Genomic DNA, 20,745 nt, shown 5'->3' with positions numbered 1-20,745 from the left:
GGTCCTGTGGTGGGTCCCTGGTTGGGCCACCAGCCCATCACAGGACATCACACGCTCACACCTTTGAACACTTTTGAATAAACAGTCCTTCTACCAGTGTGTGATGTTGGACTGTGGGAGGAAACAGGGCACTTGGAAAAACATGGATTGAACACACATTATAGGAGATGGGCTTTGAACATACATCAAAACCATGGAGTTGTGTGACAGTAACACTACCTGCTGCACCACCATACCACCATCAATAACTTTACTTAAACCCAATTTTTGACTGATAACCAGTTTATCTTAAACAACACACTATATAATTAGCACTAATATACTGTAGCTCTGCATTCTAAAAGTTTTACTTTAATTAGTGCCAGTAAGAAACCATCTGAACCTGACGGTGTGAAATATACAACATTATCTCCTTGGGGAAATATGTTTTCTTTAAGAAGTTGAACACAACTTGGTGATGGATGAAACAATAATAATAAAGATTAAAAACGTGATTGACATATGATTATGTAAATATTTAAAAAAATATTCAGTCTGTCTGTATATATAGTGAAAAGTGCATCCTAAATTTCATGAAATGCTGCTTTTGTATCCATCTTACACCATTTATTTGAGATAGTCAAACACAGGCAGTGTAGATTTAAGAATAAGCTTGTTTACTGGCTTTCTGACCAATTATTACTGCTGGCACTGAAACGTAGCTCACAGCTGATTGATAATTAAGGTGACCAGACGACCTCTTTTACCCGGACATGTCCTCTTTTTTAGACTTAAAAAAAATGTCCGGGCGGAATTTCACAAACGTCCGGGGTTTTGTTTTTCTAGAGTTAACAAAGTTTGGAGAAGCGTTTTATTCACAAACTAGTCCCGCCCTCCTCTACTCCGATTGGTTCGCTTGAGTGAGAAGGGGGCGTGGTAAAGTAGCCTAAAATCTTCTGACTGGACGGTCTGACTGTAGAGCTGTCGAATTTGAGCAGCTTTGAAATATATAGTTTGAATTTTTTGAGCTTGATTTTTTTATCTGAATTTATTAACCTTGAATAATAACAGTGAAAAGGTGTTCTTGAAAATTCACAAGTTCTATTCAAGAGCAATTCAGATGCATAGTTTCAGTGCAAAAAAACATTTAGTGCTACAAATGCAAAGGTTTCCAACTATTTGCTTCCATAGGGGTCTGGCTTCAATCTTCACCAGCAGAAGCTGGCCAGTACTCCAGCCCAAGTCCAACTGAGTTCCCCTTCCCTGCCCTGCTCACATCAGGAGTGGTCCATACTTTGCAAATAGATTTTTTTTTAATGGTGGCAGCCTCTAATTTTAATTAATAAATAAAATATATGTTGTAATCCTGTTATCAGATTTGCTCAGACACTTTATATTAATAAGAACATTGTTGGCTTCCTGTGTCTGAAATGTTGCAACAAGAGCTGCTAGCAAGCAAACAGAAGTCAAAGGCCTTCCTCTTTCACCTTTTATTGTTTACAAACAGTTAGTCGTTTCGACCAAGCTGTGAACAAAGTATTCACATGCACAATTCATCCATTCATTCATTCATTATCTATAACCGCTTATCCAGTTCAGGGTCGCGGTGGGTCCAGAGGCTACAATTCAACCATTGCTTTCTTAATATAAAATTGGCTACCATTAAGCAAATTTTAAACACATACACAAAAAAATCACTTTAATGTAGACTTGCTTGCCCAATTAAAATGCAAATGCAGGTTACTCCCAGTTTTATAAATCTATATACCATTATCATAACTGTAGAGAATGCACACTCCCACCAACCCACATGAAAATTAAATACTATGATAAGAGTAAAATATAGTGAAATACAAGGCAAATACCTACAAAATATACAGTTGACACATCTGAAATAATTGCTGCCACTTCTTGGTATACGGTATAGCTTTTCAGAAATAATGTTTAGGTTTACCTTTTGCTTCTTGAATGATCTGATGCTAGTCTACAACCACTGGTAGAGAAAGGTCTGCCCATAGAGTTTCTACACTGTACTAATGTCTGCAAGTGTATTGTCTTACCTGGTCCAATTAAATATTTTTTGGGCAATAGCTTTAGCCTATGGTTCAAAGGTTACAGAATGTTCAACATAAAACCCAAGGCTGCAATTCTGTATAGCGCAAGCTCTAACAACAGCTTCTGCTGCTTACATTACAGCAACAAACCATATCCTGTCCTCGGATCTAGTGGTGAACAAAAGCATGTTACTCTACATGCCTGAGGAACATGAAGTTTATTTATTACCTTAGTACACTGCAGCTGATTATTTGGTCTCTAAACAGAGTTCCCTCCTGAGATGTTTAAACACAGATTCAACATTCAAGAGGAATATAAGAGGAAATAACTACTGATCAAAAGTTCTAAACACCTCCATTCACTGTGTCCCATATCTTCTCCCAGACCTGCCTAAAAAGGAAAACAACAGGATTTGTGATGGAGTGAACACAGAAATGGTTAAATCATGCAAATGATTGCTAAGAATTGTGATCATTAGTCTGTAAAATGAGTGCAAAGCAATACATACACTTTGGTCTTCTCACTGATTTTTGCTCTGTGCAAGACCTTTGAGATGTTTTCTTCAAGCTCCTTTAAAAAAATGAATGACATCCATATTGAAGATAATATTGAAGCTGAAGATACTACTAGAATTATCAGTATTATCAGTTTGGAAGCTAGGTAACTCACAATATATTTCAAATACACACTCAGAAGAACAATCAGCTTAAACGTTTAGGCCTGTCTTAGTGGCTGAATCCTAAGGTTTATTATTAAGTACACGGACAAAAATTTAAAATGATGAAATTTTTTTTTTAAGTAAATAAAGCGGTGATAAGAAGTCTGAACCCACCCACAGGTCTGTTTTTTAAAGGTGTATAAGAAATTTAAGTTCCGTTATTATTAATTTATTAATGCCAATAAAAAAAATACACAAATCAATAAAAAAATTAAGATCCCATTCCAAAATTAAATGTGGTCTTATTGTCATTAAGACCACATTTAATTTTGGAACGGGATCTTAATGTTTTTATTGATTTGTGTATTTTTTAACTCACAAAACATTCACCTTAAATTTAAACAGTACTTTATATATATATATGCACTCCTCACAGTCATTCAGAGCGGGACTCAAACCCACAAACACAGGTCCCTGGAGCAGTGTGACTGTGACACTACAGGCTGCACCACCATGCACCACCCAATTAAGTAAGTGAATTCTTTTACATTTAACATTGCATTTTTGGGGTGGCACGGTGGTGCAGCAGGTAGTGTTGCAGTCACACAGCTCCAGGGACCTGGAGGTTGTGGGTTCGATTCCCGCTCCGGGTGACTGTCTGTGAGGAATGAGGACTTTTGGTGTGTCCGCGTGGGTTTCCTCTGTGTGCTCCGGTTTCCTCCCACAGTCCAAAACACACTTTAGTAGGTGATTGATGATTCAAAAGTGTCCATAGGTGTGAGTGAGTGTGTGTTGCCCTCTGAAGGACTGGCGCCCCCTCCAAGGTGTATTCCCGCCTTGCACCCAATGGACCCACCGTGACCCTGAACTGGATAATGAATGAATTGCATCTTTGACTCTGTGGAGTTGATGGGAGGCCGCAATGGTGTGTGCCAGTACTGTTGTAGATACGGTAGGAAAAGGCCAGAGATTCGTAATGTATCACCTACAATTCATGTTTAAATTCTATTGATTAATTTAAATAAATATATAAAGAGGTTTAGATAGCTGTAAATAATAATTAAAAATGTTTGAGGTGTTTTTAATTGATTAATGCTTAGTTGTAATTATTCTAATGTTTTATACAGTTGTCTGCATGAAAAAAAAGTATATATATATATATATATATATATATATATATATATATATATATATATATATCCCAATTAAGTAAGTGAATTCTTTTACATTTAACATTGCATCTTTGTATCTTTGATATAGTAAAATTATTGGAGAAGGAAAAAACTTACTTTTCAGTGAGTGTAAAACACACACACACACACACACACACACACACACACTTTATATATTTAAGATGTAAAAGAACATCCAATGGTGATTCACCAAGACGAGGTGGAAACAGGATAAAAAAAACTAGACTTGCCTTTTTGGTGCTTCTCAGTTGCTCATTTGAGTCTATGAGGCGCTTGATTTCAGCCTAAAAATAGAATGAAATAATGAAACATCTGCATTTACTGTTACATTATCAAAGGCACAATGTTATGATCACTTTATGCTGTACTATATTGAGGCTGTGTTACCTCTGTATCTCTAATGCATTCGTGGAGAGAGCTGGTAGTAACAGTAGAAACCATAGTCTCTCTGACCTCCTTCTGTAAGTTCTGCACTTCTATCCACATCCTCCACACCTGCTGCATCTTACACTCCAACTTGTCCATGGAGGAGACCTCTGTTTCACTCTTTTTCACATTTGGAAGCCCACCTTCTGCCAGAACACTTTGACCACCATCTGATCTTCCTGACACCCTGACAGTAGGTGTCAATATAATGGCTGTTTGATAACATGAAGAAGAGTCAATGAAGAAGATTTTTGATGGTCCTTCTAAAGACAAATTTTATTAGTCTAAGTCCTCCTTTGTGGATAAACAGTGTGTCCTCCATCCTATGGTCACTTGAACTTAATAAACAAGAACCATGTCACATGCAAGAACATTTGCACATACAAAAACATGCTACTGTTCAATGACATTACATATAACTCCTTAATCAAGCATGGTATGTTTATGGCTTTATGGTTGACATTTATTATATTTTTGTAGTAATGCATAACATAGTCTACTATTTAAACACAAACATCAGTTTTGTTCAGATATATTTGGAGTTGACTGAATTGTAATGAAAAATACAAAAATAAATAATCAGTTAAACACTTCTGAGATTCTTCTGTTGCAACTTTAATGGACCCCTGCAATCCCCCAATGAAACTACAGCCTCCAGATTTTGCTTTAAGAGACTGTAGTAAATGAGATATTTGCGAACATTTACATAACATAAAACTATATCAGAATCTTTCCCTATAATTGGAATATACAAACAAAGCACGATTTACTAAGCTTTATATTTAGAAGCATATTGAATACTCTTTGTGTTCAGATCTCTGTAGTAAAATCATGAGCAGGGTATTGCTGCCCCCTCGTGAATAGCAGAGGTATTGCATGGTACATGACATTGATTTTAACAGAAAGTCATTTATTCGTTTTCTGTAATCCACTGTATGCTGCCTCTTGGTCGTGGGTCAGAAGCCTTCCTGGAATCATTGTTTGCGAAGGGCACAAGTCATCACCAGGGCATCACACAATCACACCTACAGACACCGTTCAATAGCCAATCCATCTATCATTTCATGTTTTTTGGACTGTGAGTCCTCACAGTCATCACATTCCATGTGGGGTTTAAATCCAGAACACTGGAAGTGTGCGACAGCGACAATAACTGTTGCACCATAAAGCCACACCGAATGTAATATAAAATATATTTATTATACAGAAATCTTTGAATATGAAATGGTTAAAAGCATATCACTAATTTAGCTTTTTTTAGTTTTGAATTGTTCCTCTGGGTGCAGTGTTTTACCTAATTTGAGACTAGTGCATAAATCACAGCACTGTAGACATCTAGTTATTTTAGAACTAATTAGCCTGTAGCCTTTCAGTAAATGGGTTTAGTTAGATTTAGTCTTCATCATTTACAGCAAAGGCTTAACAGAAGTGTAGAAGTTTTGTGATTTCCTTCTTAATGGGAAATCCATGGTGTTAGTCCTTAGGCAAATCTGAGTGTCACATTGTCTTTGATGACAGAATATGAATATATATTACGTTGGCTGCTGTACCTGATTCCTTTTGTTTTTTCATGGCTTTGGTTTGAGCATCCTCATACTCTATTCTTACCCTGAAGAGCAAATTGGAACAGAGAAACAAAGATTATTTCACAAAAATACAACACGGAGTAGTGTTTGTCATTTCAGAACAGACAGAATCCTAAAATGATACCTATCATTCTCCTCCAGAGCTCTCCTCGCTCCCTCTTCCAGTGATGACACCTGCCTCGCTGCTTCCTCTAACTCGGCTGTCTTTGAGAACGATCCAAGGGGCAGAGATGCAGCCTATGTCACACACACACACACACACACACACACACACACACACACACACACACACACACACACACACACACACACACACCGACAACAACAAAATAAACGAGAAGCCATACATGATTTCACAAATCTCATAAAAGCACAACCCTGTAAAAATACTTATGAGGATTTTCTGACTTTATTATACCATTTACAGTAGAGCAGCATTTTATCACTGTACAGTATTTGACATGTTCTGCTATATTAATAGTGTAAGAGTTGTATGCCAATTGTTATCACAAATCCAAACGGTTAAATATAGGAAATAAACAGCAGTTAAACAGGGGTGTTTACTACAACTGAAAACAGAAGTCAGTTTGTCAGCTCTTGAAAAAGAATTCTCAAGTACAATGTTCTTACCGAATTCGTGAAGGGGGAGTGTGAGGTAATGACAGAGCCCAGGTATAAATCATACTCCGTCTGGTTATAAAGAAAAAGATTTAAGAAGGGTTTATGTATGCTCCGTTTTACTGGCCAGAAATAAAGAGCTGTAATTGTTTCCAAAGGAGCCTAGGTGTCTTTAAAGACCACGTAATTTACAGTAGTGTAATCACTGTATACTGGAGTCCATATATTCAGTGAGAACAAACAGCTTCTCACAGCGTCTCACCTTGATTTCACGAAGGATGCTGCCAAACGCAGATGAGCTGTCACAGATGTCACTGAACACATCACTGAAGATGGAGAGACGTTCTCTACATGGGCCTCCACAGACAGGAACTTTCCTCAGCTCCTGACACATACGCAGGAACTAATTTATAAGTGGAACTTCAAATCAACACTTTACTGAGTTTATTTCTGGATACAGAGCAACAGTCATTCAGCAATTTCCACAGCCTTAGACACTTTACAATCATTAAATTATCGTTAAAAAATCATTAAATGCATTTCTCCAGGAGGTCATTAATTATTATTTTTTGTTTTAGAGAATATAACTATGTTGAAGTGCCATATTTAAATAAAATAAATAATAAAATATTTCAATACTTAAATATACACAGATCAACCATTACTTTATAATTATCTCCTAGTTTCTACACTCACTGTCCATTCTCTCAGCTTCACTGTCCTCAGGAGCACTTTGCAATTCTACAATTACAAACTATAGTCCATCTGTAGTCCACCCCCAGAGGACCACCACAGAGCAAGTATCATTTTTCATGGCGGATCATTCTCTGCGCTGCAATTACTGATGTGGTGATGATGTGTTAGTCGGTGTTGTGCTGGTACAAGTGGATCAGAAACAGCTGGAGTTTCTTAACACATTAGTGTTACTGCTGGATTGAGAAAAGTCCACCAACCAAAAATATCCAGCCAGCAGTGTCCTGTGTCCACTGATGAAGGACTACAGGACGCCTAACACAAACTGTGCAACAACAGATGGGTTGCGTTCTCTGATTTTACAGTGTGTGTCAGAAAGGTAGGTTTATCTAACAGAGTGGACTGTGAGTAGACACAATGTTTAAAAACTCCAGCAGCAGTGCTGTGTCTGATTCACTTGTTACAGCACAGCACATTAACACCACCGCCACATCAGTTTAACTGCAGCACTGAGGATGACCGGCCACCCAAATCATAGCTGCTCTGTGGTGGTCCTGACCATTGAAGAACAGTGAAAAAGGGCAAACAAAGTTTGCAAAGTCCTCCTGTAGGGTCAATGGAGCTGAGAGAATGGACAATGAATGTAGAAACAAGGAGTAGGTCATCATATTATGGTTAATTTGTGTACAAAGTAGAATGTTTGAGAAAATAAACCACTATTTTCAAATACCAAGTCAAAATTTGGCATGTTACTGTCAGAAATGGAGAAGAGACAAACACATCCCAGGCAGTTTTTTCTACTCAGACATCACTGTCCTGATCCTGGTTGAACAACGCTTCCAGTACAATGTGTTTATTTGGCTGTATCTTACAGTAAGAGAGAGATAATTAGATCTGCATTAATATTGTACAAACTACCAACTGATACTTGCTGGTTTGCTGAGAAGGTAAATTTTGCTCTGAGAAATTTTTTAGATATGAAGCAACTCTTGTGAAATGCATTGTTACACGTTCAAAACTGCTTACTGGGGGTGCTGTTCAATGCTTCAAAAGGTTTTTTGGTTAAACTGAGCATTCAGTAATCATGACAGTGCTAAAGTTTAGTGGTAAAAGCCTGCACTGACCTCCAGGAGTTTGCGCTGGTGTGGCTCCGCTGCCCCTCTGCCACTCAGACAGTTCTGAATGACCAAATCTTGCTTTCTCACAACCTGCCGGTCAAACTGCTTCCACAGCCTCAGCTGGTCACTGCAGGTGAGTCCAGCTTGGTAAGACTGAGTGAACCAGTAACGACCCTGGTCCACTTCTGTAGTGGAAGAACCAGAACCTTGCTTCAGGCTGCTTGGCTTCATGAGGAAAAGCTCTGTCGTTTCCAGTACCTTTTTCTTGTGCGGATCCACAACTCTGGGCAATGCAGTGATACTGGTACATCCAGTGCCACTGTGAACATTCTGTAGTGTGGTGGACATAGTGAAGCTTAACAAGGCATCTTTCATTTCTTCCACATTAACTTCTATGTCCCTGCTTTCCTGAAGGGGAGACAGGCCTGAGGATTTGGACTTTAAATATACAGATTTTTCCCAGATTGGCCTGTGATACTCAGACTGTACAGGTTTGTGGTTAAAGCTGTAAGGCCCCAGATGACCTGCGCTATATGTATGGATGTCCATTTTGTTCCCCGTCTCAGCACACAACAGCAGATCCTTTCGCTCCCTCAGGAAGTCTGAGAGCCTTGGCTTTTCTCTACCTGATACAGACATGGCTAAAGCTGTGGGGTCAACAAGCAGAAATTAATATGACACTTCACTAATGAATGTGAGTTTTACAGTGTTAAAATATCCATAAACCAGTAAAAGGTATAAAGAGGACAGTAGGCTATGGGATAAATTCGAACACAGATTCAAGTAGAATATGACCCTGATCACCTCTTCTCTTTTCAGTCATCTGTAAACTGAACAGCAATAGGATGGCTTTTTCTCCAAATTCACCAAAATAAAGGGCTTTTGCAGCCTTGGCCCAATGGTTAGAGAACCGGGCTTGGTACCAGAAAGCTTCCAGTTCGATCTGCAGGACCAGCAGGAACATCCATGGCTGAAGTGCCCTTGAGCAAAGCACTGAACCCCCAAATGCTCCGCGGGGATGGCTCCCTGCCACTCTGGGCGTGTGTTCACAGCCCCTAGTGCAATAGTGTGTGTGTGTGTTCACTGCCACAGATGGGTTAAATGTGGAAGACATATTTTATTGTATGTTGTACAATGACAACTAATTGCACATTATATTATAATTATTATTAGTAGTAGTATTAAGTCTAACTTTGTGTCAAAGTTTAATTCATAAGAAAAATATTAAAAAGGAAAATGTAAATTGAATTAAATGAATAGAAATAGAAGAAATTATATTGAACTGAGGTTTAAAAATGTTCTTCACTGTAAAGTATTTATAAATGTACTTAAATTTAGGTTAAATTTTTCCCCCCAAATATTAATCAATCAGTATAATACTTTTCAGTTTTATAAAGATGAGTTACACCATAGATGAGCCAAAGACCTGAGGTCCCTATAAATATTATACGCAGGTTCCTGCATAATGCGTGTATCGACAATGAAATATCAAGAGAATCCTTTTTTTTTTTTTTTTTGCTATAACAAACTTTATGGAATATTGTATGTTTAAATAAGAAGTAAAAATGACTATGAAGTGTGACAAGTCCTTTAGTGTACAAAGTTGTGATTTTGCACTTTTAAGTAATTAATGTGTCGCGGCGTGCTCTTCTTTGTTCACTATATAGATAGAAAAGTCCGGTTTTTAAGTCCCTTCATTTGGAAGATAAAAAGCATAGACGAGCCCGCTCTTACCTCTGTGATTTAGTCGAGAAACACTGGTTGCTAAGGAAGTGACGGACTCAAATTTGAAACACCAAGCTGTTGGATTCGCCAATTTTTTTGATTGTCCTTTCCACTTTAAAAGTAGTTGCAGTTACACTATGGTGCCTGTAGATGGCATTTTAACATTTAAATGGAACTAACATTTTTTAACAAAACACCGAGTTTCCGAGATTAGAAAGTTAGCCAAAGCGAACAAACTCCAATTCACAGTTTACCCCTTATTTTATCTTTGTAGCGACATTTTACAGTTAATTTATATAACGGACAGTTTGGAATTCAGCATAAAATAGTCCTTCAAGTCACCGTTTCATCCCGTTTAAACAAAAGATTAAACGTCGACTAGTGATAGTGTCGTGGCGTACGCGAATTGTTCGTTTGTGTGAAACAACGGCAGAGTTTTTACTAAATACTTTAGTAATCAGTTGATCAAGGTCAGTTGACAAGCTGTAAATCCAGGAACAGAAGTGAGTAAAGGCCTGGTTGGAATGGCATGGCTTCTGTCTCTGGACAGATATTGTGGGTCAAGACAAATTTAGAACTTAATAGAATATCGAAAGAATTTAGCAATACATTTACTTGCAGCAAAATGTGTTAATGAAGAGCTATGTGATACAGATATCAACTAGTTAGCATTTAAAATTTCTGCATAAATAGTATGTAAAAGACAGTTCCCTCCCTGACTGAATTATCTAATTGAATAAAATTCATGATCCAGACATGGACAGTGTAATTACTGTGTGGCAGAGTCAAATTCAAAGAATATTGCTGCAAATATAAAGACTCAACGTTGCATTGAAGGTGAAAAGAAAAAGATAAGCCCAACAAATATAGATTTACAGTACACAAAACAAATTAGATTTTTTATATATTAAAAAAAGATTTAATCAAAATGAACGTGTATGTTTAAAACCTACTCAATATGTTAAGTGCTTTTTGGTTTATCGGTAGTAGTATAGTCGTACTCCACTAGAGGGAGGCACCTATCAAGTACCAGGACATGAGACAGTCGTTCGCATACAGTATATAGTGAATGTTGAGTAACATTTCCACAGAAAATCCACAGAAATTTTCAGAGAATATCACACAAATTTGACATTTTTCAGAAATATTTAATAAAATTAAATATAATAAAACTGCTCTTATATTTACAGTCAAGACATTCCTCATTTACCTTGGGTAACAGAATGCAGTGGGTCTACGTGACCATTCACTTCAGGATGCACAATTTTTGCTCTGTACAAAAACAAAAATGCTAACTTTTTATTTTGTATAAAAAATATAAGTTAATTTAAAATTGAATTCTAATTAAGAAAATAACAATGTAATAATCACTGATAATTGTGATAATAGTAATATAATTGGAACAATAATAATAATAGCAACCTTAATAATAATAATTATTATTATTATAATAACACTAATAATAATAGTCTCTAAACATAGTGCATATGAGGGGAGAAAAACAGGACTGTGTATGGTCTTGGTGATCAAGGTTTGTGATGCTGTGTAGTTCCTCTTGACTCTAGACTTCTTTTTTTCAGAAGTCTGGGAGCTGGAAGGGTGTGGGAGAATTATGGCATTGGCCAAAAGCTAGCACAAACACACACACACACACACACACACACACACACACACACCCCTAAGCACGCATTCAGTCACACACAAAAACACAAGATCAGAAAGTGCATGACTGCCTAAGATAGCACCATAAGAGTGTAGCTTACGTCCCCAAACATGAACCTGTCCTACACACATTGCACATGTGCCAAAATAGAACAAAAATAAAGGAAAAATGAAACTAAAAGATTTACACACATGCTTGATGTACTTCATTGAAAACTGTTCCTAATGGACACAGTGGACCGTATATGATTGTGTACTCTTTTGGTACCCAAGAAACCATTGTTAAGCTATCTTCCTTCATATTGATTAGAATCACTCATCAGTCCTGTTGTGTTTACATGAAGGCTTTCAGGGCTCTTTCCTGTATCTAAGAACCCAGCTTCCTCCAGGCTGAAAAAACACAACTACGATCAAACTAATTCCAGCAAATTCAAACTGAAGTATGATGCAAATCTGGGAAAACCATTTGGGAAATCCTAGGATTCACCTTGTCACTCATTAAATGCATCTTATTTTCTTCTATTAATTCAAAGGATAGTGCCTTACACATGATATTTAAATATCCAAACGGGGTGTTTTTATAAGTTATAGTAATATTTTTAGTAACCTGGAAAAACATACTAAGTGTTATTTATAAATGAATGCATATATGTTTATATGGTTTAGCTACATCTTCAATGGAAAATTCAGATCTTAATTCTACTCGACAGCTTTATGGATTAAATTTTGATGTAAGATTCATTCCAGCACAATGTGCTAGTATTAAGTCTCTGAAAATGATATCAGGAAAGGTTTCCACTTTCATCTACAATGTGGCTTGACCACAAGAATATGACGTTTGCTTTGCTGAGGGGTCACTGATAAACTTCTAACAATATTAATCCACCCTTACAGTTGTACCTCTGGTTAAATGACGTTTGGTTGATTTTCTGAGCCAACATAGGTGAACATTGCCTCTACAGGTAACAAACTTGATATATGACAATTTTAGAAAATATTTCTATTTATTTGCTGAGTTTGACATAATGAAAAACATGGCACAGGCCACAGTATATATTAATTTCTCCTCATATAGCCAACTCAGCTAATAAAATTATTTGTAGATGACATGATTTGGTAAGGGGTGCCCATATTTTTGCATACTGGCATTTCTAATTTAGTTGGTAATTCACTGAATCTACAACCTCTAACAAAGTTGTATAGATACAAATTGCAGAAAGATTAAAGATCCAGGTATTTACGTCCATCTCTCTCCTTGTGGACTTTCCACTATTGATGCACTGAATGCTGTGGAGGTAAGGTTAGGTTAACAAAATCTAAAAATGATCCAAACATAAGGCTTGAGCTTTTATCTTTTATCTGTGTGGTGTTTGAAATAAAACATTTGGGATTTGGGGAAAGTGCTAGCAAACAAAAACAGACTGTTTTCTGTTTTTTTTTTTTTTCTGAGATATACAATAGCTTTACTTCCTCTCTGCTCCCAAAGTTCAAATTTCAACCGATAGCTAATGGCTCATCTTGTGCATGATATTCTTTGTATGCCAAATATTTTGCAACCATTGTATCAGTTTAAAAAACTACACATTTGACATTAAGAACCATTAATAATCACTCATTACTCTTTGCTGTTTTAGTGTGTTGGCCACAGTAACATTGCCGCACTCACTCTGGAAATTAATAGATCGCCTAAGGTCCGAGCTATATTAAGTTTTGAGGATCAAAAGCTGATTTATACATCATCGGGATGGACAGTCAAAGATTTTGGGAAGGAACATTGTGGCTCTCGTATGACTCCAGTAAGGTTCAGAATTATCTAACTTGTTTCATCACAACAGCTCTTTGCTTTGGACAGATATGCTGCAGGGTTTGTATTTGTTTGTTTGTTTTTTCTCCCCACACAGAATAGGCTGTATTTCTTCATTCAAGTACCGCAAAACATCTTTGCACAAAGTAACAGAATATGTCCATGCCTTACCCCTTCACTAAACATTCCTTTTGTCTCTCTTAAAAAATAGCAACAACGTCCAAAAAGGTTCTGCGTAGGATATTTCGACCACAGCAGGATTAAAGTACCATTTTCACATGACCTGAACCCTTTACCAGTTACAAGTCATGGAGCACTGGCTGTAACTGGAGGTTCAGGTTTTAAGGCCTCTTTAAATATAAGACCACGAAAAGAAAATACTTCTGAAAAAAAAAACAAAAAAAACACAAGAATGGAATTGACTCCTGCCCCCCCCCCCCCCCCCACTCCCCCTAAAAAAGAAAGAAAAACAGCTCCCACTAAAAGAAATCTCTTGAAGCTAAAGAAGTCCAATTCTGACCCAAAGTGCTCCCATCAAAAGCAGGCTTGAGGTGACTAGGACCCGGGTCCTGGCTGCTGACCATGAGAGCCATCAGGGTCAGGGCTCTACACCTCCATCACCCGCTGAGGTAACTCTATGTTTAGTTCTAAATATCTTTCTTAGAATTCTTCAGTTGCTTGGTAAATATCACCTTTCCTGCCTGGCCCCTCTGCTCCCTCTTGAATCCACGGGAAGTGGAACTGTTCTAAAGGAAGTCCAGTGTCTCTGGCAGGGTCTAGTTGCTGCTATGGTCAGTTGTCCACTTTTACAGGTCCACTCTCCAAAAGCTGGCTCGGGTCATTTTCTTCAGGTGGCACCCAGGCAGATGCCTCCTCCTCTCCTCGCACTATACTCTCCCACTGACCCAGGTTATCTCTGCAGACACCATTAAGAGAAGAGTTTAATAAAATTTCATTTATATTAAGAGTCATAGAAAGCATTCTACCAATAAAAATATACTTAAACAAATACGTAAACTAGAATATCTTTAAATATATGTTATATATGCAATATAATATATATACATATTATATTACTTTTACAGCTTGAATTACTGCAAATAATAAAAGGTATATTGTTAGCTCATAATATCCATTCAGAGCATATAAAACAAACAGGGAAATTCAAAAATGTGAATACTAAACTTTCAGCTAATACTTCGTTTTGTGTTTTTCAGAGATGGCAGTTTTTTCAAACACTGACATCTTTAATATTTGTTCACACTGATAATGATGTTCATGACATAATTTTCAGAACTGCATAATAATATGAAAATCATTATTGCCATATTGATCATTTTATAAAATGACCAGAGTAAAAAGTCAAATCTGCCAATACAGAAGATAAATTTAATATAATTCTTTACATAACTAGAATTACATTATGTTCTTATGTGTCATTATGTAATGTATAGTCAAATAACAATAATATCCCTAGATGTGTAAGTGTTAAGAGCACTGTGCTAAATGTGTGACAGCTCATGTCTTTTACAAAATGTGTGGCAAGTATGTGTGAACGTGCAGGACTGAGTGCGTGTCTTGTTCCTGAAACACCATCTGAGATTATAGCTACAGCGAGGACAGCAATACAACCAGGGCACCATGACCCAGACCCTCAGGAAAAGACACTCACACAACTCTGGTGTTCTCATACTGTTCTCATACTGCCCACTCTCTCAGCTAAGAAACATCCAAGTTAGCCAGTCTTGTGTTGACTAGTGGGAAGAAGCTGAGAGAAATCTTCTCTCTCAGAGCAAAATTAAGCAAATTGCTCTTATGTTAAACTCAAGGACATGGAAGACAGACCGACTTAAAGCTGGATATAAATGTTATTTTTGGACAGCTGATTATTTTCTTATTAAGTGTTATTTACAATTTGTATAATTCATATTTTTATAATTAATTTATCAGTATATATAAAAAACTACGTTTTCTTACTGAATGTTAATCAGTTCATTCCTGTTACGTTTGAATGATGATGGGATGGTTTGGGTCAGTTTCAGAAAGAACTGTGTTGCATTTGCATCAATTCTGTACTTAAAATTAATCCTGTGGTCTGGATTTAGTAGAATTTGGTCAAAATGTAGTTGGGTTTGGGTCTGGTTCACGTTTAGGCTCTTTGTCAGTGTGAGACAAAAGCCCTACCACTGTATTTTTTTTGGGACCAAAATTTCAATCCATGTCAGTATCTGCACACATTACTCAGAGCTCAGAGTGCAGCTCAGGACCCAGTGTCTGATGCATCCGGATGTTTGTTTGCATTCCCCACAAATCACGGTCACACAGACTTTAGGCATGGAGCAAAAGAGTTAACACCACCCTTGGTCTTACACTACAAAATCTCTCATAAGGATTGGAGTTTTAACTACATCTGCACATAGATAACTGCAATTCTAAGGAGAATACTATAATAATGATATTTAGTACCATTTTCAGCAATGAATGTCAGTGCATTTATGTGAAGTACCAAATAAGAAATGACTACTAGAAATAGCAAACAAACCCTTCCTCAAATAAATAAACAGATACAACTTAATGGAAATTAAGCAGGAGTGTATTTATTTTTCTTTTACCACATAATTGCAACAACCCACTAGCAGAGACGGATAATCATCTATGCTATTTTAAACAACTGGGTAGAACAGACTACTTTCCAGCATGAACATAAGCATTGTAATCCATGTCAGTTAACACATAGGTTGGTGTCTTTTTACAGTTTGCTTTTTAAATGAATGAATGTTTTATGGTTCTATGAAAATAAAAAGTTGTATTGCTTGTTGTAATCAAAGTAAAAAAAAAAAAAGATATACACATACATGGCATTTCTTGATAGTTGCAATCAGAACTATTTGCCTTCTATCAAATGTGGCTATTTAGACCTACTTATGACATCACTGACATCAGTGGCTGAAATTTACAAATTAATATTGCATCAGGGTATCTATTAAGAGAAAAATCAACTTGAAAAGAGGTACATGTTTAAAATAGAAGCTGTTTAAATATGTAGTCTGATGGTAAAACCTCCTTTTTGCATTCCTTACTTTACCTAACAAGACACAACAGTAGAAGAAGTTGATCGATCACATTAAGCCAATATCCCCTTAAATTCTTCTGTGGTCATATTAGACTTGTTGCTTAGTAATACCCACTGTTATTATTATATTAATTAACATTTCCATTGTCAAAGTTTCCCCTAAAGCTTTTGATGCTTATTTCTGTGACAACATACTAAAACGAGAGAGAAGAATCTGCAGCTGAGCCCAAAATTAAAAGCAAATTATTGATAGCAAAATTCTGCCAAAGCTGCACTTGAGCTTGACACTTTTAGCATCAACCACACAAACTGGAGGAGTGCACTGAGTTTAATCTGAGGTCCCTTCTTCATATACAATGCAGTTATTAACTAAATTTAAGTTAATTTATACAATTACAAATTTGTTCTTCAATACAAAGAAGTTCTAACTCTGAAGTCATTGATGCATGAGAGACTTACCTGCAGGCACCAAGAAGAGGAGCAGAGGGAGGGAACAGCTCTACTAAGGTGGTGTAACAAGGAATGGCCACAGCATTATAAAACCCCACCTAAGATCAAAAACAGCACAGGACTATTGGACACCCCTGTCCTATTTGTGTGATACATAAGGGTTTTAAAGGCAATGGTAAAGTCCTGAGGCAGTGTTTTGTTCAATGTTTGCTGTAGGTGCTGCTTTACCTGTCCTTGTGGAACCTCATCCTTCTTATCCCTGTCCATCATCGGAATGGGCTGCATTCCTATCTTCTTCATCTCATCCCCCTGATGAAGAAGAGACGACAAGGAGAAAGTGCCATCGAGCTTTATATATTCTGCCCTTTTCTCATAAAACAGCCATCTCATTTGAGCATATTATATAATGAAGTTCACCTCAGCCCAGAACTCTGCGTAGATGTCGTTGGCTGTGAGGCGAGTGACAGGCCACAGTTTGGTCACAGAGCAGAGATCACATGCCGTCATCATCAGACCAATTACACGGTCTCTGCCATGGGCAAGCAACAAATCAGGATTACAACAGCATTCATGAACCTAAAAATGAAGGAGGTTTGCAAAAACAGCTCGGCCATTAAACAATAGGTCACACAAGATCATTGAATAGAACTTCAGAAGATCGTAGAATTAGCATAAGAAGTGCTTCATGGATTGATTTCCATGACTGAGACTCTGTATATAGGCCTAGGATCAACAAACACTTTTTGTCAAGCACCTGTAAAAGTGGTGTAAACTGATACTGACTGATTATATTGATATCAGTCTCTGAAGTGACAAATTACATTTTATCTAATAGCTTAATGGACAAATCTGGGTTTGGTGGATACCAAAATAATGTTTCCAGAGCGAGCTGTAAAGAAGTATCTAGCGATATTCTATAATCTAATGTTTTTACACATATGAATTGCCCCTTTCACATATGAATTCCATAGAAACTCTAGAGAAACTCCAGAGTATCAGGTCTAGGGATGTTGACATGTAGAACACAGAGGGAAATGCTTTGCGTGCTTTAGGCATGGGACAGTGTCTGTGCAGAACATGCAGGAGTTTCAGCAAATTCTTAGAGACTTTAGCAGCTGTGTTTGCACATTTGTTGACTCTGACTTAACCCAGAGCATTTACCAGGGTACATTTTTAGTCATGTAAAATCTATGACAAATGGACACATACAGCTTCTGTGGGTAAACTCCAGAACATTTACTGACCGTTACCGTGTACCGTTACTGACTGGAGCCCATATGCTGCTGTATATCATAGAAGTTGGAACCAACCAAGTAACGTAGTAATCACCTCCCCTTTTTAAAGAGTAGAGAGGGAATGATATATTGTGTAGTAAACTGATTGGCTACAGTTTACTACACTACAGTAGTATTTTTAAATCTACAACGTACATCTACAAGTGTTATTGATGGGTCAATGAATTTAGATGTAGGCTCAATTTATATTAGGGACATTGGATACATGTCCTCACCATTTTCTGAAATGGGTAAATTTTGTCACTGTCATGCTAGCTCTGCTAACGTTATAAACCCCTCCCTATTTCTGAGTGCATGGAGCAGACAATGGACACTGTCTTGCTGTGGATTTTTAGCTGGTTTCAGTGTGGCTCATATCAGAAGAACAGCAACTATTAAAAGTGGCTATTATTATAAAGGCAACTGAAACTAGAACTAGAGCAAAGTTCAATCTGATCCTATAGTTGGGAAACATGACCAGAAAAAGCAAAGATACCTGTCCAAACAGTGTATTTGGCCATGTTACTATTATTACTAGTCCCAATCAGTTTTTTTTTGCCCCCATCTCAATCCGAGTCTTTTAATATTGAGTATCTCCTGATACAGAATCCTGATCCAATACTTAGATTTTCCACAGTGCACACGTCAAGTAAAATCCACCCAGTGTATCTGTTTGACACTGAATATCTCACATTAAGAAATAATTTGCCTGCATCCAACTGCTGCTTATTTTTTTTATAACAGTCAGTCAGCTTTATTGTCATCACAGAAGTGTTGAGGAAAAAATTGAATGTACTTTCTTAGCAAGCTAAAATATGATATATATCCTTAAGCACTGATTTGTTTCTCTCAGTGCTGCCGCAATACAAACCCTTGTAGGCGGAACTCTGACTCATTTGGCTGCAGCACTAAATGATGAATAGCTAACTCTGGATGCTGATTGGCTTAATAAAAGTGACAACCAATAAGAAGCAAGTTCTCTGTTCTGGAGAATCTACCCCTCACTCTGGCTGAGGGAGAACATTGTGTCTCAAAGTAATCATGGTCTTAACAGCCTTGCCTCAAAAGAGAGATAAAACCGTGGCACATATGTCCAAAATACAACACGGTATTTAGTGTCCAAATATGGGGGGCTTGGCGACTCTAATGACGTGCCCCCATGCTCCAGCTCTGAAACTGAATGCAGGAATGTGCATTTGTGCGGAACACACAAAAAAGTGTGTGTCCGCTACGGTAGCCAGCAGAGTCAGATCACAACAACATTTACAAAGCGTGCAACAGGAGGAGGAGGGAGTATGAGCTTGCCACCTAGAGGAAACAGAAAATCTGACTTAAGATTGAGCCCAATAAGGCGATACAGATCAGTAAAAGAATGCTGAGATTGGCCCCGACAACAATCTTTGAGATCAAATCGGCCCCAATACAGATCTTTGAGATCGGATCAGGACATCCCTAATTATTATATATTTTTAATATACAAGTATATTACATATACTTGTCTTTAGCCCTTTTCAAAACAAATTTACAACTATGATTGTATATATAAGAAAGTATAGCTAATGAAGTGACAATTTTGTATAACTGCCCTCTCAGTGTATCAATATTAGTTTTGACTGTGGTATGGAGAGTGCATGACCTGTTACCTGTGAGCATGGTTGTTTAGGTCCAATGCCCCTGTGCTCAACAGTTCTGCCAGCTGCTTACGGTTGCCAAAGTAGAGGGCCAAGTCAGTGGCGATGATGGCCTTGCGGATGATCTCCAGTACCTGTTCGTACTCGGTGGAAGTCAGGTTGGAGAAAATATTGTGCCCTTCCAGCTATGGGAAACAAAGAGATCAATAAAAAAGCAAAAGCTCCACTTAGGAAGCATCCGGCTTAGCTGGAGGGCAGCTGCAAAGCCGATAGAAGTCCTCTTCCAAGAGTGAGCAGCTGAGAACAGGCCCATTCGAATCTGAATGTAATAAAGGAACTGCAGGAATCAAACTTTGGTTCAGACTGTGGTCTGTGACTTCAAGTGAGTGTTAGGAATGATATAAATACATTAAATACATTTAATTAAAACTGAATAAATGTATTATTTTTGCAATAAATTTAATCTTTAAAGATTTCTCCAGTTTGCAAAGAGTTTAGTAATTAGCTGATGAGCTGAATAAAATGTGAAAACACTGCGGAATCCTTAACCTGGCATCAATCAGTGTGCTAAGGAAATGAAGAGAATTTGCCCTTTATTGTCCACCTGTATCAGAGAATAGGATCCTCCTTGATCTTTAAAGATTTATGTTGCCCCTGTATATCAAAATAGATTGAGATCCTGTTAGCAAATTAACAATACTTAAAGATAATACTATGTTCTTGTTAATTATCAAGAATTCACAGTACAGTGGTATGAAAACATTTGGGCACCCCTGATAATTATCATGCTTTTCTTTTAT

The 20,745-nt window shown here is 37.3% G+C and overlaps 2 protein-coding genes across 4 annotated transcripts in view; both read right to left on the bottom strand.

Moving 5' to 3' along the window:
- Positions 1-1,539: 1,539 nt before the first annotated feature.
- On the bottom strand, positions 1,540-10,090 carry LOC136706088 (uncharacterized protein C6orf118-like). The gene is made up of 10 exons (XM_066680013.1): positions 10,061-10,090; positions 8,333-8,973; positions 6,778-6,900; positions 6,528-6,587; positions 6,022-6,134; positions 5,862-5,920; positions 4,273-4,523; positions 4,116-4,169; positions 2,543-2,604; positions 1,540-2,424 (listed from the first exon to the last, which is right to left on the bottom strand). The coding sequence occupies exons 2-10, from the start codon at positions 8,963-8,965 to the stop codon at positions 2,379-2,381; spliced, it is 1,401 nt and encodes a 466-aa protein (XP_066536110.1). The 5' UTR covers positions 8,966-8,973; positions 10,061-10,090; the 3' UTR covers positions 1,540-2,378.
- A 3,905-nt stretch (positions 10,091-13,995) lies between these two features.
- Positions 13,996-20,745, bottom strand: part of pde10a (phosphodiesterase 10A) — a 144,578-nt gene continuing 137,828 nt past the window's right edge. For all 3 annotated transcript variants that reach the window (XM_066679545.1, XM_066679546.1, XM_066679547.1), the window contains 5 exons: positions 19,958-20,130; positions 17,458-17,569; positions 17,269-17,349; positions 17,050-17,138; positions 13,996-14,433 (listed from right to left, as the gene is read on the bottom strand). In XM_066679545.1, coding sequence (XP_066535642.1) covers positions 14,310-14,433; positions 17,050-17,138; positions 17,269-17,349; positions 17,458-17,569; positions 19,958-20,130 — 579 coding nt within the window. In that variant the 3' untranslated portion in view covers positions 13,996-14,309. The remainder of the gene's footprint in view (positions 14,434-17,049; positions 17,139-17,268; positions 17,350-17,457; positions 17,570-19,957; positions 20,131-20,745) is intronic.

Source organism: Hoplias malabaricus, chromosome 8 (genome assembly GCF_029633855.1).
Source record: "Hoplias malabaricus isolate fHopMal1 chromosome 8, fHopMal1.hap1, whole genome shotgun sequence".
NCBI classification, from domain to species: Eukaryota; Metazoa; Chordata; class Actinopteri; order Characiformes; family Erythrinidae; genus Hoplias; species Hoplias malabaricus.
The sequence above is the reverse complement of the archived record's forward strand: the minus strand, read 5'-3'. Positions and strand labels throughout refer to the sequence as shown.